This window comes from Podarcis gaigeae (genome assembly GCF_964106915.1).
Source record: "Podarcis gaigeae genome assembly, chromosome: 4".
NCBI lineage: Eukaryota > Metazoa > Chordata > Lepidosauria > Squamata > Lacertidae > Podarcis > Podarcis gaigeae.
In genome coordinates this window covers 78495050-78513784 of record NC_139677.1, presented here as the reverse complement: position 1 = coordinate 78513784, position 18735 = coordinate 78495050, and the positions used below count along the sequence as shown (strand labels likewise).

The 18735-nt window shown below is 40.7% G+C and overlaps 1 protein-coding gene across 1 annotated transcript; it reads right to left on the bottom strand.

Annotated features, from left to right (window-relative positions):
* Positions 1-310: 310 nt before the first annotated feature.
* Positions 311-3687, bottom strand: LOC310843601 (galactosylgalactosylxylosylprotein 3-beta-glucuronosyltransferase 1-like). Its single transcript, XM_083737196.1, has 4 exons — positions 3531-3687; positions 2831-3366; positions 2130-2426; positions 311-1041 (listed from the first exon to the last, which is right to left on the bottom strand). Exons 1-4 carry the CDS (start codon positions 3640-3642, stop codon positions 955-957), a joined length of 1032 nt encoding a protein of 343 aa, XP_083593322.1. The 5' UTR covers positions 3643-3687; the 3' UTR covers positions 311-954.
* Between the last annotated feature and the right edge of the window lie 15048 nt (positions 3688-18735).

Here is an 18735-nt window from a genome sequence, read left to right as displayed (position 1 = left end):
GCGCTCCCGCTGCTCGGTCCCAGCGCCTGCCAACCTAGCAGTTCGAAAGCACCTCCGGGTGCAAGTAGATAAATAGGGACCGCTTACCAGCGGGAAGGTAAACGGCGTTTCCGTGTGCAGCTCTGGCTCGCCAGAGCAGCGATGTCACGCTGGCCACGTGACCCGGAAGTGTCTCCGGACAGCGCTGGCCCCTGGCCTCTTAAGTGAGATGGGCGCACAACCCCAGAGTCTGTCAAGACTGGCCCGTACGGGCAGGGGTACCTTTACCTTTTAACCCTGTGCATGCTTATTAAATTTCTGGGGAAAGGTGCATAGGTTTCACTGTTAAGTTCCTTTTTAGACTGCTTTGTTTTCATCCTTCCCATCCTTTCAAATCCCAATTAAACAGGCATAGTTTTCTCAATCCAAACTGAAGTTCTTATCAAGGTCACAGGTTTCCTTTTTAAATGCAGATTTATTTATTTATTGGTCTTCTTGAACTAAAAGTTGACTTGATAGCTTTTTAAAAGCTACAACTGTCTCCATTGAAGCATGCCAAAGGTACAGTAGCTATTCTGAGCATCATCTGAGCTTAGCTGCAGAGCAGGGTGGGTGAGGGAAATGACAATGTTAGACTGACAATCTAAGCACCATGCATGAAGCTATCTTCATAGCCAAAGGTCCGTCTTTCTCATTTTCACGCATCTGCCTCAGAAATTAAACCACTGCATTTTTTTCCTAAACGCAGTTAAATACAATCTTCAACAGAGCTTGAAATTAAGTTTGTGCAAAGGATTGTGGATATCTGAAGGAGGTATCAGCATTCCTCCCCCACATATATTCTTGAAATATAATTTCTCTTTCAATCAGTCTTGAACTAGATGAGAGAATCAGCAACAACAAAAATACATCATACCATTTAATAACTTAAGATGCATTGCATTGTCTCTTTTTGTCTTCTTATTGATTTCCAGATTACACCTCCATCCTTGGATCTGTGAATCCGTATTTGCCTTCATTACCCAGTCCTGGCTTTTCCGTCCTCGTGTGCCAAACCAAGACCTACAGAGAGAATGTGCACCTTATTAGTATGTCATGGCTGAGCCTGAAGGCAAATATTGGCAAATATGCATGGCAGCCATCCGTGAAGCCTCTAGAACATATGCATCTGAACTGAACATATACTTCTGTCTGAACAGAAGAATCTCTGGAACATGTATACATCGATAGGAGCTGCAAGCCTTGGTGGAAGGGCATGTTGATACTGCTCTTTCTATTAATGAATTAATGAATTAAATGTATATTCCGCCTTTTGTCACAAGATCTCAGGGCGGTTCACAGAATAAAATATAACACCAAGTAAATAATTAAAACAAAAAACAAAACAAAGCAATAGCTTTCCCTTTTAAAAATGAAACAAAACAACAAAATCCAATTAAATAACAATCACTCCTACTAATGTGGGATTCATTTGAGTTGAGGTAATTATATCTGTTTTAGTTTTTTAACTGTGTACTTAAATTAGGCTTGTAATTTAATTTTATTGCTTATCTTTCTGTAAACTGCTTTGAGGTGGGTTTTGTTTGTTTTTTACAATCAAGCAGGATATAAATTTTATGAAACAAACCAACGAACAATTCCATGAGCACTGATCCCTTTGTAATCAAACAACCCCCAAATTTGCACAAGAGGGAGGGGGATTGGAGGGCTTGGTAGAACCCCAGTGTTTGGGACCACCCCAAATGAAGACTAAGCATACTCTGTAGCCACAGAATGTTGAGCCATAAGACATTTCATAAAATATCAGTAAAACTTTAATGTTCATTGCAGTAAGATGCTAAAACATGCTGGAAACACTTGACAGTGGGTGCCTACGCAGTGAAAGATCTTGGTGTCTCAAATTTCAGGGGCACTCCTGTGTGTGACGCTAAAATCCAGTCCCCCCCCCACTTCTGTTAAATGTCATAGTTACGGCACCATCTCCGGTACCCCAGAAGCTCTGTGCCCAATGCAACAGAACTGTATGTGCTCCCCATAATCTACCTTTGGCTTGCCTAATCTCTGATGAGAAGCACCTTCCAGAGTGGAAGTGGATGGCAGGGGGTGGGGGGGTGGGAAGGCTGTTGCGCAAAGATTCAGGCCATGCTAACCTTTGTGCAGTTGGCGGCTCTAGGCTCCAGTTCATCCATCGTAACCAGACCCTCCAGCAGACTAGTTTCTTGGTAACCTGGTTTCACTCCACCCAGCTTGAAAGTGGCCTGAGGCTTCTCCAGGATCAGCCTGAGGCTGATGGCAAAGCCAGCCATGTCGATGGCAAAGGGCCGCTTAGGGTCGTACGCCACCTTCCAGCCCACCACTTTGCCTGCCGGGCTCACCTTTGGGGACTCGTACCTCAGGGCCCCGGCAAAGGCGACTGGCCAGACGGACACCTTCTTTGTGTAGCGCATCTGCTTGTCAGAAAGAAAACAAAATTGTGGTGGCCGTTCCTCTGAGAATTCCTCAAGCGTTCCACTTTGATTCCTCCGACTTCCCTTCTATGCACCCACCTTCTAAAAAGCCCGACAGGTTAATGAGCACAGCAATAGCGTTGGTAAAAATGGTAGCACAAACAGCACAATCCTAACCATGTCTACTCAGAAATAAATCCCATTGAATCCAAAGGGGGTATGCGCCCAAGGCCAGAACATGTGCTCTACCACTGAGCTCCAGCACCTTCTCCTTTGTCATTGGCTTGGCACCTCTTCCTATCCACCCCAATAACGCTGTCCACTATGGCTAGGCAATGCACTCAACCAATGTGCCTGAATCATGGACCCCAAAGATGAAACCACCCTAAACTCGAGTCTCATACCTCTTCAAAGATCTCTAGGCTGTAGGTGTTGTCATCATCAGCAAAGTAGACAACACCCTCTGGTGGTGGTGTGGTGTTGAAATTCTCCCTCAACCAATGCAGTCCAAGATTCCTCTGCAACGTGCCCCTTGCTTTTTGAGATGGGAACCAGAAACGGTTCTTCAGACTCTTAGGTGTCTCAATGTTCAGGTGCGTAAAATTCATCCCTATCTTCTCCAGCAGATTGGATACTAGGTTGGTCCTTCTGGGAGCGTCTTCCACCACCACCCAGTGGAGGTTCTGCACGTGGAGGAAAGTATTGGCCAGACGGGTCAGCTCAGCCTTCTGCACTGGCCGGCTGTAGGTAGGGGTGATCACAAAGATGGCAGGCAGAGCCTCTGACCATGGGGGAGGCCTGGAGTACACATAGCTCCTGATTACTTTTGGAGCTGCCCCAACAGCCGGCTGCTGAGCACATGATGAGAGTCCATCCTCCCTCGCGAGTGGTTTGCTATTATTGAAGAGAAATTTGGCCTTCACGTTTTCATCTGTTTCCTCTAAGGCAAGTCGAATAGAGAGAATAAATCATAAAACACCCACTGCAGTGCCACCGAGACCTTCATCTCATTCACATTTGTATTTTAATTATCCCTGAGCACTGTAATTGCAATGGGGTAAAAAGAAGCTCTTTGTAAGGCTGGGATGGTGCACTTACCGGTACTTCTCAGAAGGTTGAGGTAGCTGGTAGTTGGGTACTGATGCAACAGTGTAAGAAGAAGCCCCCATGGCAACACAATCAGAAGTGTAGTGAGAAGGTTACGTCTCCTCAGCATGCTGCAGAGATGTCCCACTGCCTGGGCGTCTCCCTACATTTCAGAACAAAGTAGTGGGGGGAGTTATGAAAGTGTATGGATAAATATAATGACACTTGGAACGCACTTGTAAAATTATAATGACTTGTTAATAATTATATACTGGTCAGACTTCCGGAGGCGGCGCGAAACAGCAATGGCGGTCCTCTTCGCGCTGTGAAGAGGGGCTCCGCGAAAAAGGGTCGTCCGTTGCGGCAAAGCGGAGACCCATCAAGAAAAACCGCAGGCAGAGCGAGCCTGCGGCCGTGGGACTCGGCGGGCGCCTTGAGCCCCCCCAGAAGCGGAGAAGGAGCCTCGTAAGAGGCTCCGGAACGTGAAAGGGGGAGCGGCGCTGTGAGTTCATCGCTCTTTTCGCGGAAGCAAAGCCGCGCTGCTGCTGCTGATGAGCGCTGACCTTTCTTCTTGAAAATATCGGAATTGGAGCAACATACCCGTGAGTAAGGGGTTTAAATTCTTAACTAAATTGGAGAAATTCGGCTGAAAACGGGAGGCGAGTAACAGGAAGTCCGCCTTCTGACTCTGCTAATTAGATCAAAGCAAGGGCTCTGAAGCGAGCTGAAGTGTTTAAAAGGGACTGTAAAAGTGGAAGAAAGAGTGCATTGATAGACTGTGTATTTTGAGGATAAAAGGGAAAGAATTGTGAAATTTATGGACTTTTGCCCTTTGGAACTGTCCCCCTATTTTTGAGCTAAACGGAGTTAAAAGGGGTAACCCCGTCATCGGGCTGCCAGTGTATAGAAGAGAACTGTCAAACTGCTGTCAAATTGACGACATTGTAGCAGAGACTCAAACTGTTGCATAGACTGAGATATTAACGTTTAACATTGTTGCTGGGACCTCCCTTGACACCTTGTGGCTGGATTTTAAGAAACTGGAAGCTTTGGAAACCTTCCTTTTGTGCTTTGGAATTACAAAAATTTAACATGGGGAATATAGGAACTTCAATGGCGGAAAATAGTTCCTTCCTTCTTTGAAACTTTGAAATACTCCCCCTAGAGGATTGTGGAAGTATAGTGGCCTGGGAATTGAACTTTATTGAAACTCTTTGTGGTTTAATTGTTTATACTTTGGACTTGTCTTTCTCATGGGACAAAAGATCATTTGACCTTGAACAGAGGCAGGTGTGGAATGAGCGGCTCAGGGAGAACAAGAGCAGCTAAAGCCAAAGATAAAGAAAAAGAGAAAAAATCTGGGCAACTTATGCAAACAACTTTAACTCATCATCGCAGATCATCCGTCCCAACTGTGCTGATAGCACAGGAGGTGGAATTTGTACAGCCTGCTGCAGAAGATATGGCAACTGGAGGATCTGAAACAGTTTTGAAACAAATTTTGGAACAACTGGCAGTTTTAAATCAAAAAGTGGATAATCAAACATCAAAAATTGACCAAGCTACATCCTCTATTGGCAAATTAACTGAACAGGTCTCGCAGCACACCCAGGCGATTGAGAAACTGCAAGGAGCTACGGCTGAAAACTACAAATTAGCTGTGGAAGCCAATCAAAAAGCAGAACAGGCGAATATAAAGGTTGATGAGATTAAAGGGGAAGTAAGGCCTCTGAATTATGGTCCATTATGAATTTTGAATTATGGTGCTGGAGGAGACTCTTGAGAGTCCCATGGACTGCAAGAAGATCAAACCTCTCCATACTGAAGGAAATCAACCCTGAGTGCTCACTGGAAGGACAGATTGTGAAGCTGAGGCTCCAGTACTTTGGCCACCTCATGAGAAGAGAAGACTCCCTGGAGAAGACCCTGATGTTGGGAAAGATGGAGGGCACAAGGAGAAGGGGACGGCAGAGGACGAGATGGTTGGATAGTGTTTTCGAGGTTACCAGCATGAGTTTGAGCAAACTGCGGGAGGCAGTGGAGGACAGAGGTGCCTGGCGTTCTCTGGTCCATGGGGTCACGAAGAGTCGGACACGACTAAACGACTAAACAACAACAACAAAGGCCTCTGAAAAGACAGGTAGGGGAACAACAAGCCTACCTGTCATTGGTTGAATTGAAAAGTAAAGAAAATAATCTCAGGATAAGGGCTATCCCGGAACTGGAGAAAGACAACCTAGAGGGATTTCTGACACTTTTGTTCTCCAAATTCTGGGGAATTGAGGAAGAAAAGGACTTTAAAATTGTGACAGCCTTTAGACTGGGAAGATCTGTAAAGAAAGACAAGTCCAGAGACTGTTTAGTTATTCTGAGATCAAGAAAAGAGAGGGATAAGATATTAGGCCTACATTTCAAGAAATCTTTGGAGATAGAAGGCAAAAAGGCTGAAATTTACAGAGATATACCCAAATATCTCTTGGAACTTAGGACTACCTATATAGACTTGACTAAATTGTTGAGACACAACGGAATTCCTTATAGGTGGGAGTTTCCACAAGGACTTTCATTTACTTACAAAGGAAGGAAAATAAAAATTAAATCACCTGAAGACCAGCAGAAGTTCCTATACGACCACGAGGAGGACCTGCAAAAAGGAGCTGCAGCTTCTTGGCCTCCACCACCACCGGGACCACCTTCAAAAGTTACACCATCTGGATCTGGACCAGCACTACCACCTCCGGGATCGGAGGGAAACTTAGATACCCCATTGTAGGACTCGCCAATTGAATCAGGATGTCTCTGCAGCTTCTTAGCTGGAACATAAATGGCGGAAATTCCCCGGAAAAAAGAAGAAAAGTCTTTCACATTTTGAAAAAGGAACAATTGGACGTTATTTGCCTACAAGAAACACATGTGACAAGGCTCCACAGAAAAGTGCTAATTAATAAAAGATTAGGCCAAGAATTTATTTCTTCGGATAAAGTTAAGAAAAGAGGAGTGGTGATATATGCAAAGGAGAGCCTGTCACCGAAATTTTTATTTAAAGATGAACATGGCCGAATTTTGGCGATTGAAATACAGACACAAGGAGAAAAAAATTTGATATTAGGAATATACGCTCCAAATGAGGGAAAATCGGAATTTTTCAGGAAGCTGCATGAGACTATGCTGGATTACTTGGACTACAATAACATCATTATGTTGGGTGATATGAATGGGGTTGTGTCTGTAAACATGGATAAGTCACAAAGTGCCAACATATCGAAAGATGGCAGACTACCTAAAACCTTTTTTGAAATGACTGACAATATGGACTTAATTGACATATGCAGGGTTAAGAACCCTCTAGGGAAAGAAGGAACTTTCTTTTCTGAAGCTCATCTGATATGGACACGAATCGACCAAATATGGACAACTAGAGGACTGGCACCTAAGACTAGAAAAGTGGAAATCTGCCCAAAAACTTGCTCCGACCATAATGCTTTGAAAGTGGAATTGAGACTAAATACAACCGGATCCCTTAGATGGAAAATGAATGACACCATATTAAGAGATCAGGAGATTGTGAAGAAGGCCCAAAAAATTTTAAAGGACTATTTTGAGATAAATTTGAATACCACTGTGGAAAAAAGAATAATCTGGGACGCAAGTAAAGCAGTCATGAGAGGGTTTCTAATACAACAAAACACGATTAAGAAAAGACTCTGGAATGAAAAGAAGGAGACGATATTGGAGAAAATAAGAGAAGGAGAGAAAAAATTAAGATCTAGGCCTAAGTCGAAGGATGTGTTAAGAGAAGTGAAATTTTTCCAGGCGCAATATTCGAAATTGATAAACCAAGAGGTGGAATGGAAAATTAAACAAATGAAACAAAGATCCTTTGAATCGGCGAATAAGTGTGGGAAACTGCTAGCATGGCAGTTGAAAAAGAGACAAAAGCTTAATACAGTTACAAATCTAGAGATTGAAGGGAGAATGGTTCAGAAACCTGAGGAAATTAGAAAGTGTTTCCAGAGATATTTCAAAGAACTCTACTCACAAGGGCCGCAAAAAGCTTCCGAGGTGGATCAATTTCTTAAAACTAATGGATTACAAAAAATATCCCAGGAAATGAGAACAATCCTGAATTGTAACATCACACAGCAAGAAATTGAAAGTGCCATTCAGAATCTCCAATTGGGCAAGTCTCCAGGCCCTGATGGACTAACCTCCAAATACTACAAGGTTTTAAAGGATTATTTGATACAACCCTTGATGGAGGTTTGTAACCAGATCATGGAGGGGAGGAAGGCACCGGAAACGTGGAAAGAAGCTTTCATCACATTGATACCTAAACTAGAAACTGAAAAGACTCAGCTTAAGAACTACCGCCCCATCTCACTCCTAAATGTGGATTACAAAATTTTTGCGGATATCCTGGCAAATAGATTTTAAAAAGTATTAAATGAAGTGATCCATAAGGACCAGGCTGGCTTTCTCCCTGGTAGGCATTTGTTTGACAATACAAGAAACATTATTGATATTTTGGAGCTTCTACAAACAAATCTTAACACTAGAGCGGTCTTAATTTTTATTGACGCAGAGAAGGCCTTTGATAATATTTCCTGGATGTTTATGAAGAAAAATTTGGAAGGGATGGGAGTGGGGCGGGGGTTTGAAAATGGTATAGAAGCAATCTATTCAGAACAAAAAGCTAAATTGATTGTAAACAATGTGGTGACAGAGGAGTTTAAAATTGAAAAAGGGACACGTCAGGGGTGCCCCCTATCCCCCCTATTGTTCATTTCAGTTCTGGAGGTGTTGCTAAACATGATTAGAAAGGACCGGTTGGTTCAGGGAATTGAGGTCGGAGTGAAACAATATAAATTGAAAGCATTTGCAGATGACCTGGTATTAACATTACAGGAACCAGTCTCCAGCACTAAAAGAGTGTTAGAATTAATTTCTGACTTTGGTCGGGTGGCGGGGTTTAAGTTAAATAAGCAAAAAACTAAAGTTTTAGCAAAAAATTTGACAGTTATAGAAACAGATGAGTTCTCTAAAGAAACAGAACTAAATGTGGTTAAAAAAGTAAAATACCTAGGGGTGCATCTGACCTCCAAAAACTTGAATTTGTTTAAAGATAACTATGAGAAATGTTGGTCAGAAATCAAAAGAGACTTGGAAATATGGTCAAGAGTGAAACTTTCCTTGTTAGGCCGAATAGCTGCTGTAAAGATGAATGTATTGCCGAAAATGTTATTTTTGTTTCAGGCCCTACAGATTGTGGACAAGGTGGAATGTTTTGGAAAGTGGCAGAAGGATATATCTAAGTTTGTTTGGCAGGGCAAAAAGCCCCGAATTAAGTTTAAAATACTAACTGACGTGAAAGAAAGAGGGGGATTTGCCCTGCCAGACTTGAGGTTATATTACGAAGCTGCAGCCTTCTGCTGGTTGAAAGATTGGATTTTACTGGAGAACACTGATGTCCTAGATCTGGAAGGGTTTGATAATGTGTTTGGGTGGCATGCATATTTGTGGTATGACAAGGTTAAAGTGCACAAATTATTTAAAAACCATATTGTTAGAAGAGCAATTTTGATGGTCTGGACAAAATATAAAGACTTATTGGAGAGTAAGACTCCGAGGTGGCTCTCACCGGTGGAGGCCAAGGCACGTAAGAGACTTAACATGGAGGCCCACTGGCCTAAATATTGGGAAATAATTGAAAAAATTGGAGACAATTGGAGGTTGCTGAGCTTGGAAAAACTGAAAACCAATGTGCGAGATTGGTTGCACTATGCTCAAATCCAGGAGGTCTTTAAAACAGATAAAAAGGTTGGATTCCAGGTGGAAAAATCGAAACTAGAGACAGAATTGTTAGAGCCAAAAAATAAACTACTTTCGAGAATGTATAACTTGCTGCTTAAGTGGAATACACAGGATGAGACAGTCAAATCCGCCATGATAAAATGGGCGCAGGATGTGGGGCACAACATTATGTTTGCAGACTGGGAAAGGTTATGGAACACCGGTTTGAAATTCACGGCATGCACTGCCTTGAAGGAAAACTATGAAAATGATATACCGGTGGTACATGACCCCAGTCAAACTAGCTAAGATATACCACCTGTCTGACAATAAATGTTGGAAATGCAGAGAGGCGGAAGGGACATTCTTCCACCTCTGGTGGACTTGCCCGAAAGTGAAGGCCTTTTGGGAGATGATTCATAATGAACTAAAAAAGGTACTTAGATTTACCTTACCTAAGAAACCGGAGGCCTTTCTTTTGGGCATTGTAGACCAGAGAGTACTCAAGAAAGATAGAATTTTTTTTATGTATGCTACCACGGCAGCCAGGATCTTGATTGCAAGGCATTGGAAGACACAAGATCTACCCACACTGGAGGAATGGCAATCGCAGTTGATGGACTACATGGAATTGGCCGAAATGACTGGCAGAATCCGAGACTTGGTAGAAGAAACAATTGAGGAGGACTGGATAAAGTTTAAGGACTATTTGAAAAAATACTATAAGCTGTATGAATGTTAAAAAAAAGAAGAAATGCACCTTTTAGGAAATTCTAGCTTCAGCAAATGTAAGTTAATGAAATGGAAATTAAGACACAAGAATTTAGAGGTAAAATAATGAAACAACTTTATTGTGTTTAATATAAAACGTATAAAAATTGAGTTATAGTATATTTGAAATTAGGCAACATGATAAAATGGAAGATACAATAAGTTTTGAAATAAGTTAACAAATTGCTGATGTTTTATATTACAGAGAATGCAGGGTCTGGAGGATGCGGGGAAGTCCTTTAGATTTGATGAAAAAAGAACAATGGAAATTTGTTATTCTTTTTTTCTATTTTCTTATATCTATCCTTTATTCTTTTTTCTGTACTTCTTAAACTCAATAAAAATATTATATAAAAAATAATAATAATTATATACTGGTCAGAATAACAGCATTACTTATATACATAAATACCGTATTATATTACAGCCCCCCCTTTTATTATTTCATCTGCATTTTCAAAAACAATAACAGGGAGCATACTTAGCCCCTTCCCTCTCCCTGTTCTACTTACAACTTCGTACCAAATACAACATGTATACATATACCATATGACTTCCCTTCCACCCTTATCCTGGTTCCTTTGCTTTTCTACTACTCTGCATAATCCACATCTTTTTAATCATCCAGTTTGTTATCTATTAAAAACTCTATTTCATCTCTGCTAGATTTACTAAAGTTCTGCTAAGCTATGTATTTGTTTATACTGGTTCTTAAAATATTCAATAAACATTATCAATTCCTCCTTTTTTAAGTTATATTCATTTCCTCTTATCCTGTACGTCAGACCAGCCAGTTTCGCATACTGAAGCATTTTACACAGGTTGCCTTCCTTAGTGGGTACTATACTTGTTCTCCACCAGACCAGCCAGTTTGGTATATTAAAACATTTTACACATTTGGAAATTCATGACAAAACTGCTAGAACAAATTAGAAGTGGTTCTAAATTTCTAAAAGGAATAGCAGCGATTTACTCAGAACAAAAAGCAAAATTAATTATAAATCAGGTGGAAACGGATGACTGTAAGATCCAAAAAGGAACGAAACAAGGATGCCCATTATCACCATTATTGTCCATCCTGGTACTGGAAGTACTTGCCAGAAACATAAGAGCAGACAAAGAGATTATAGGTGTAAAAACTGGGGAAAGCGAATTTAAGTTAAAAGCATATGCAGATGATTTAGTGATAGCAGTGGAAGAACCTAAAACTTCACTCCCCAAAGTAATAGAAAAAAAATGGGGAAGTGGCAGGATTCAAGTTAAATAGGAATAAAACAAAATTATTAGTTAAAAATATGAAGGAAGAGGAAAAAACAGAATTAGAACAAGATATTAAGATTGAAGTCCACAAAAAGGTCAAGTATTTAGGGATTTGGTTAACATCAAGAAATATAAACCTATTTAAAAATAATTATGGAAAAATCTGGTTTGAGGTAAAAAGAAATTTAGAAATATGGAGCAGAATGAATCTCTCATTGTTAGGCAAGATATAGGAGATTAAAATGAATGTGTTGCCAAAAATGCTATTTCTTTTCCAATCAATACCAGTCATCCTGAAAGATGAATGCTTTAAAAAATGGCAGAAAGAGATTTCAAAATTTATCGGGGGGGGGGGGGAAGGCCAAGGATAAAACATAAAATACTTACAGACACAAAATATAGAGGTGGGTTTGCCCACCCAGACCTCAAATTGTACTATGAATCTGCTTGTCTGGTATGGATCAGGGACTGGATCAGGTTGGATAAGCAAGAGACATTAGAATTAGAAGGACATGATAACAGATTTGGCTGGCACCCATATTTATGGTATGGGAAAGGAAAGGTTCACAGAAGTTTTTATAACCATATAATTAGGAAATCACTAATGAGAGTATGGGAGAGATATAAAGACTTACTGGAACAAAAGACCCCTTGGTGGCTTTCACCACACGAAGCATTACTGCTCAAACTTGGAAAGAAAGGGAAATGGTTCACATATGTTGATTGAAAATGGAAGTTAAGAGATTATGACGAGATCAAAGATCATTTTCAGAGTTGGTTGCACTATCAACAATTATACGAAACATATAAAGAAGACAGTAAGAAAGGATTTAGCTATGCAAGATCTAGGTTTCAGATCGAAGTGATTGAAGGGAAAGTGAAATTACTGAAGGCTGCATACAGCATACTGCTAGAATGGGAGGTGAAAGATGAAGAGGTAAAATCAGTCATGATCAAATGGGCACAAGATGTAGGTTATGATGGAAGATTGGGAAAGGTTATGGAAAATTGATCTAAAATTTACACATTGTTCTTTGCTGAGGGAGAATTATATGAAGATGATGTATAGATGGTATATGACACCAGTGCCGTTAGGGAAAACTAGCTCAAATATATCTTGGAAGTGTAAGGAGAAGGAGGGGACTTTTTATCATATGTGGTGGGATTGTAATGTAATTAAAAAATTTTGGGAAATGATATGCAACAAATTGAAGAAAATGTTCCACCTAACATTTGTCAAAAAACCATTAGCATTTTTGTTAGGGATTGTAGATTGTAGGGAAAGACTTGTCAAAGACGTTGAAAAATATGTTTATGTATGCGACAACGGCAGCAAGAGTCTTAATAGCACAAGGATAGAAGACTGAGGAAACTCCGACTAAAGAAGTATGGCAAGAGAAATTGATGAACTATGCAGAATTGGCAAAATTGACACATAAACCACGGGACAAGGATAACTGTGACTTTAAAGATGAATGGGAACCTTTTACAAAGTACTTAAAGACGCAACAAAGTGAATTGGACTGCTTGGCAGGTTTTGAATAAATACTCACAAACCTTTTATTGATAACAAACAGTTAGACAAATTAAGGATCTATACAAATTTGTAACATGCAGAGAATAGCATTTATAGAGAAACCAGAGACTGGAACTGAGGGAAGTTGGGGGTGTTAGTTTTATGGGAGGGAGGGGGAGGGGGGAAATGGGGGGAATTAAGGATGATATGTTTTGTTTAAATTCTTAATAAAAAAATCTATTTTTTTAAAAAAGAAACATTTTACACAGCCGTTCTTCCTTACTATACTTGTTCTCCACCTTTGTGCCAATAAGGTTCTAGCTGCGGCAGTGGTGTATAGTAATAAACTCTTTTTTTTTTTGTGGACCTCTGTTGTTTCTATCCCCAAGAGGAAAATCACAGGTGGGGAAAGTTTTTAAAATTATCTTTAAAAAAATTCATTATATATAGTTTCTCAATATTCCTTAATTACTTTACAGGACCACCACATGTGAAAAAAAATCCCTCATTTTCATTACACTTCCAACATATACCTTTTTCTTTTTTATACATTTTCGCCAATCTTGTGGGACCCATCTGTGGGTCATTTTCACCATATTTTCTTTTATCGCAAAGCATGTCGTGAATTTCATATTTACTGACCACATCTTTCCCCATAATTTATAATCAGTACTGTGACCCACACCTTGTGCCCACTTAATCATGCTCGATTTCACAAATTCATCTTTAGTTGTATTGTACAACTGTATTGTATTATAGCTTAAAGCACATTTTGTTTTCATTTTTTCATTTCTTTCACTTTATTTGTCCACTGAAAATTTTATCTCATATCCCTGACAACGTGCTCTGCTTGCTGCAAGTACAGATATATCCCCACATACCTGGTTTTCTCTTCTCCTTAGTGAAGACATATTCCTGAGATCATTCTTTCTATGTTTTTCAGTAGCGAATGACTCTTTACTCTTTACAGCTAAGGTGTATACGTTTAATGATTGTATTGCTGTCCGCTTATGTGGAACCTTGATGACTGAAGGCTATATACTTTATATGTTTCATTTCCATGTAATAAACCAATCTTTATTTACATTATGGTGTACAAAGGTCTTTATGGGCATAAGGGTGAAAGGTGTACACCATTTTAAATGGAGACACGTACTGACTCCATGCAAAATATTCCAGTCCTCTCAGAGCTGTACGCTGAAGACGCATGTGTGGTAGGCGTGTATGTGGGTTCAGACATACACCTTGTAACAGTGTAAAATGAGACTACAGTTTTGGTCCAATTCTCCACAGAGTTTGCTTCTGCAAAGTGACTCTTATCCTTATTCTGCACATGATAATTTCTTCATTTGCCCCTTGAAGTAGTAAGCTCTTACATATGTAGTCCAGACAAGGATAAAAAGAATAACCTGAATATTGTATATGATTTTTACTTGCAAGGCATTTCACATTATGGTAAGGGTTGTGTAGACTTGTCTGGATTCCATCCGCTGGCCAAAGAAGAAGCAGTTGCAATGAATTTGTTTTCTTACCAGAAAGAACAATCTGCTCCAATTGTCAGTAACCCTAGGATTGCAGAACTGAAGGGGAACTTCACTGGATTTTCCATGGAGGATACACTCTATTGTTGAAGGAAAGTAAATCTATTTCCTTCTCTTAAGCTTCTTGTTAATGCATGTGTTGCTGTAAACAACCAGAGGGCCCTGTTTGTGTAGCAATCTAGACAGCATTTGCTGGTAGCTCTCTGTCTAAGTTAACTCCACCCCTAAAAGCTGAGTCATTTTGTTTACTCTCCAGACAACATATCTTCTATTTCTTCCCTTCTATCTCCATGCATCCTGTAAATAGTTCCTGCATGAATAAAACCTTTGAATTCCAGATACTGATTATTCTAATCTAATCCACCCAAGCTTCAAGGTCTGCTAACACCTCTTGTCTTCTACACTATGTCCACAGTATCCCTTGGTCCACCAAGCTTGTAACTCTCTCTATATATAAAAAAGAAATTATGTAGTGACCTTGCATACTGAAGACACACCTCTTTACCCTTACCTTTGACACATGAGATATATTGATTGTATTTGTTTTAAACTGATTTTTAATATCAAAATTTTAAATTGCAACTGTAACCTGCCCTGGAACTTTGTGGTAAAGGGCAGGTAAGAAATCAAATCATCACCATCACTCGGTGACATTCTTAGCAGCATTCTTTTGGGGGATGCTACAGTGGATAGATATTTCCTATCAATTGGATCTTATTTCTGCATTTAGTCTTAGAAAATTTCAGAATGAAATGTCTATGTGAAATTTCCTTCATCCAGATCTATTCCCAGCCAACCTGTCATCAGTACGGAGTTATGTATCCACAGGGAATTCTTGTTCCTCCTGCTAAAGCATAGGAAGCAGATTCAATGGAGCAAAGAGCAATGCAACAGAGACCTACTTAATTCTACTTGAGTAGAAGCTAGTCTTTCTGCCATAGAAAGATCATTGACAACCTATCCTGCATCCTGGAGTAATAAATGTTAACCGTGATAATGAGCCTAAAAAGATGAGCGGGAGCTTGTAACACAACAAGCAAGCTAGTTTCTCCCCCCTCTCCAACATTTCCAGTAGCTCACAATAGCAATGTCAAGGTATTGTCAGTTATCTCTTGTGCAGATGTGTAAACAAGCCCAGAGAAATGATTTGTTCGGAACCATATGGCTACGCAATGCATAGCTTGGAACAAAAAAGCATATGGTGCACGGACCTTTCCAAAGATTAAAATGAGTTTTATTTTTAGCACTTTATTAGCACGAGCCGTGATCCAGCACCAGTGATATAACTCATATCCTGCCCTTATGTAATGTTTCAGCTTGGGGGCATAACATCATCTCTGCAACGGAATGAGCTCCATATGGAACAATGTTTTGAGATCTGAGCAACATCTGTGCATGCTAAAAGGAACATCTGGAAAGTCCCTCTGCTTCTCCCCACACAACAAGGCCTTCTGGTGAAATGAACCCTTTGTAAGCAGGAGTCTTGCAGATAGGGAGAAGGAGGAAGCCCTGGCAACCATGCAGGGCCCAAGATATTAAATGAAATAAACCCTGCTTTACACAGATAAGCTGGTGAATGTGTTCCCCGACTGTGACGCTTCAAACAGCAGGTGCAAGATCACTTGGATGAATGCTTCTGAAATGAAAAAAAGATTCCCAGGACGTTCAGAACTCATGTATTGTTGGGGTAGAAGGGAAGCTGGGTTGGACTCTCACATTTAGTTTTCTATGTGTGGTGACTTTCCATGTGGAAAAACATCAGATCATGCAAATGCTCCTCATCTCCTGCACACACCCTGAAGCAGTGAAGTCCAGGAACACTTTTTATGTCTTAATTTGCTGTTTGTGTGAACTAAGCAAATATCAATGTAATCGAAGAGCGCTATAGTTCGGAAAGGAGGGTTGCTGTGCAACCACAAACTCACTTTTAGCTCCCTGCAAAAAATAAAATAAAATATTTTGACAAGGTCTGTGAGCTTTCAGGTCTTATGGACTTTTATTGAGCTTCCAGAGATAACCACTTTGTGGTTCCTTTGACCCCTAATTTTTTTCTCGCTCCCCATGAGCCTGTTAGCAGCTAGGGATGCACTGCAACACTTTGTTGCAAGTTCCCATTTGCTGCTGCTGCTTGTGAGACACAATTCATTACACTAGTGGGGAAGAATGGAGGAAAACGCTTCCTTGCTTTCAGATGACCGACTTTTGGGTGACCACAACATTGCCTTGATATAAAATGTACAGGGTTGCAGTTGGATGCTAACTTCGCGTGCACTTCTATATCACTGTGATATATGACCCCTCAAATTGAACTATTAGTGAATCCACAATCAGTTAAAAACAAAACACAAATTCCTCTCACCATTGACATATATCTAAGTAATTAATTCTCCTCCTGTAGAAAAGGTATCCAAAATATTTGTGGCATTTTCACCTATATCAAATATGTTATGCCAGGCATAGGCAAACTCAGCCCTCCAGATGTTTTGGGACTACAACTCCCATCATCCCTGACCACTGGTCATGTTAGCTAGGGATGATAGGAGTTGTAGTCCCAAACCATCTGGAGGGCTGAGTTTGCCTATGCCTGTGTTATGCTCATATGAATGTGCTCCTTGAAATTGTTTTTCTAAAACATCATTTGCACCTGTGATTGTGTGACAATGGGTTTGCTGGAATGGCTTTCATATAATGTCTTCTGGCTTCAGAGGTACCCATGAACATCCGGTATATAAAGCCATTGTCTCTGTAGCACCATCTGTTTTGGTTTTGATATTTAGGAGTAAGATTGACAGAGCAAGAACTGAATTTGTTATTCATGAGGAGTCTTTGAATTTACAAATGTATGCATGATTGGAAGTGGATTCCTTTTTTTTCTACTTTCTCCCCATGAATACACATATTTTCACAAGCAGCTTTGTGAGATTGGATATTCATTTTGCAATATGGGATTTATTTTTTGATATTTGTGTACATTGTATCTTAACATTTTCAAGCTGGCCTCATCACTTTTCAGTATTTTACAATGCTCAGAATCTATTTTAGTTTCTTTTCCATAGTTTGTTATAAACCTTTTTAAGCATAGCCACCTTGAGGCCTTGTGGTTGGGTATATTGACAGAATATTTTATTGGGCAGGGTGGGGGAAGACTGCAAAAACCCTTTTCTGCCTGTGCCATTTACTACATCACTACATCAGTGCTACAGGTTGACCACATAAAGAGCCCAACTTCCAATGGCTTTCAACTTTCCCCTTTTTAAAAAGGACATTCCCTTATTCCAAATAGGATTCCTCGCAAGAAAAGGGGAGAGTTGACAGCTATGGCTATAATTCTGTAAATATGAAACCAGTGGCACTGGTTTGTGACAAGAATGCATGGAGGGTAGGACTCGAACCAATGGCTTCAAGTTTCAAGAAAGGACATTCCGACTAAACATACAGAAAAAACTTTCTGAGAGTAAGAGCTGTACAGCAGTGGAACAGACTCCCACGAGTGCAACTTCCACACTGGAGCTGTTTCCTGATGGGATTCAGTCGAGTACTGGCAAATTTAGGTTGTGCAATTAAAGGAGATTTGGTGCTCTTCTGTGACAAACCTTTTAAAAAGAGAGAGAGAAATACATTTGTGGTAACAAAAGTGACTGGAAAGTGTGAGATAACGAAGCAACATCATATACTCTCCCTGAAAACAAATCAGAATGGATCCTCAATAAACAGCCAACAGCTGGGTCCAATCCCTTCCGGCTTCTCCTCAGACCACACTCTCCAGCCCCATCCCACATGGCTGCCCATCAATCCCACCACGATCCCAGGCACACCAGGGAGGTGTGTGTGTGTGAGAGTGAGTAAGTAAGTGAGAGAGCGAGATGCTGCCAGTTAGTGGCAGCTCCCTCAAACCACTGGGAAGGAACCACCAGTTCAGCAGCGGCCACAATTCCCCCTTGTTTCTCCTTCACATATGCTCCTCTTCCTCCTTGGCTGCCAGGCGAAGCGGGTCTGAAAGAGGAGGGACCGGCCCATGGAGGAGCCGCTGCTGCCAAGGAAGCCCTGTGGAAATACAAACGTAGTGCAAAGGTGCAGTGGCCGTCACCAGAGGGTCTCTTGCTGGAGGGCACTGAGGGAGGAGCAGCCGAATGCTGCCGCCGCCCAGAATGCCTCTTTCCCTCCCTCTTACTCGGTCACTCTCCTCTCTCTCTCTCGTATCCCCCCCCCCATTGAAATACTTATAAGTTTATGTTGATTCAAACCGTTCTTCATTTTAAATATTGTATTGTTTTCCCTGTTTTGTGTGTGTGCTACAAATAAAATATGTGCAGTGTGCATAGGAATTGGTTCATATTTTTTTTCA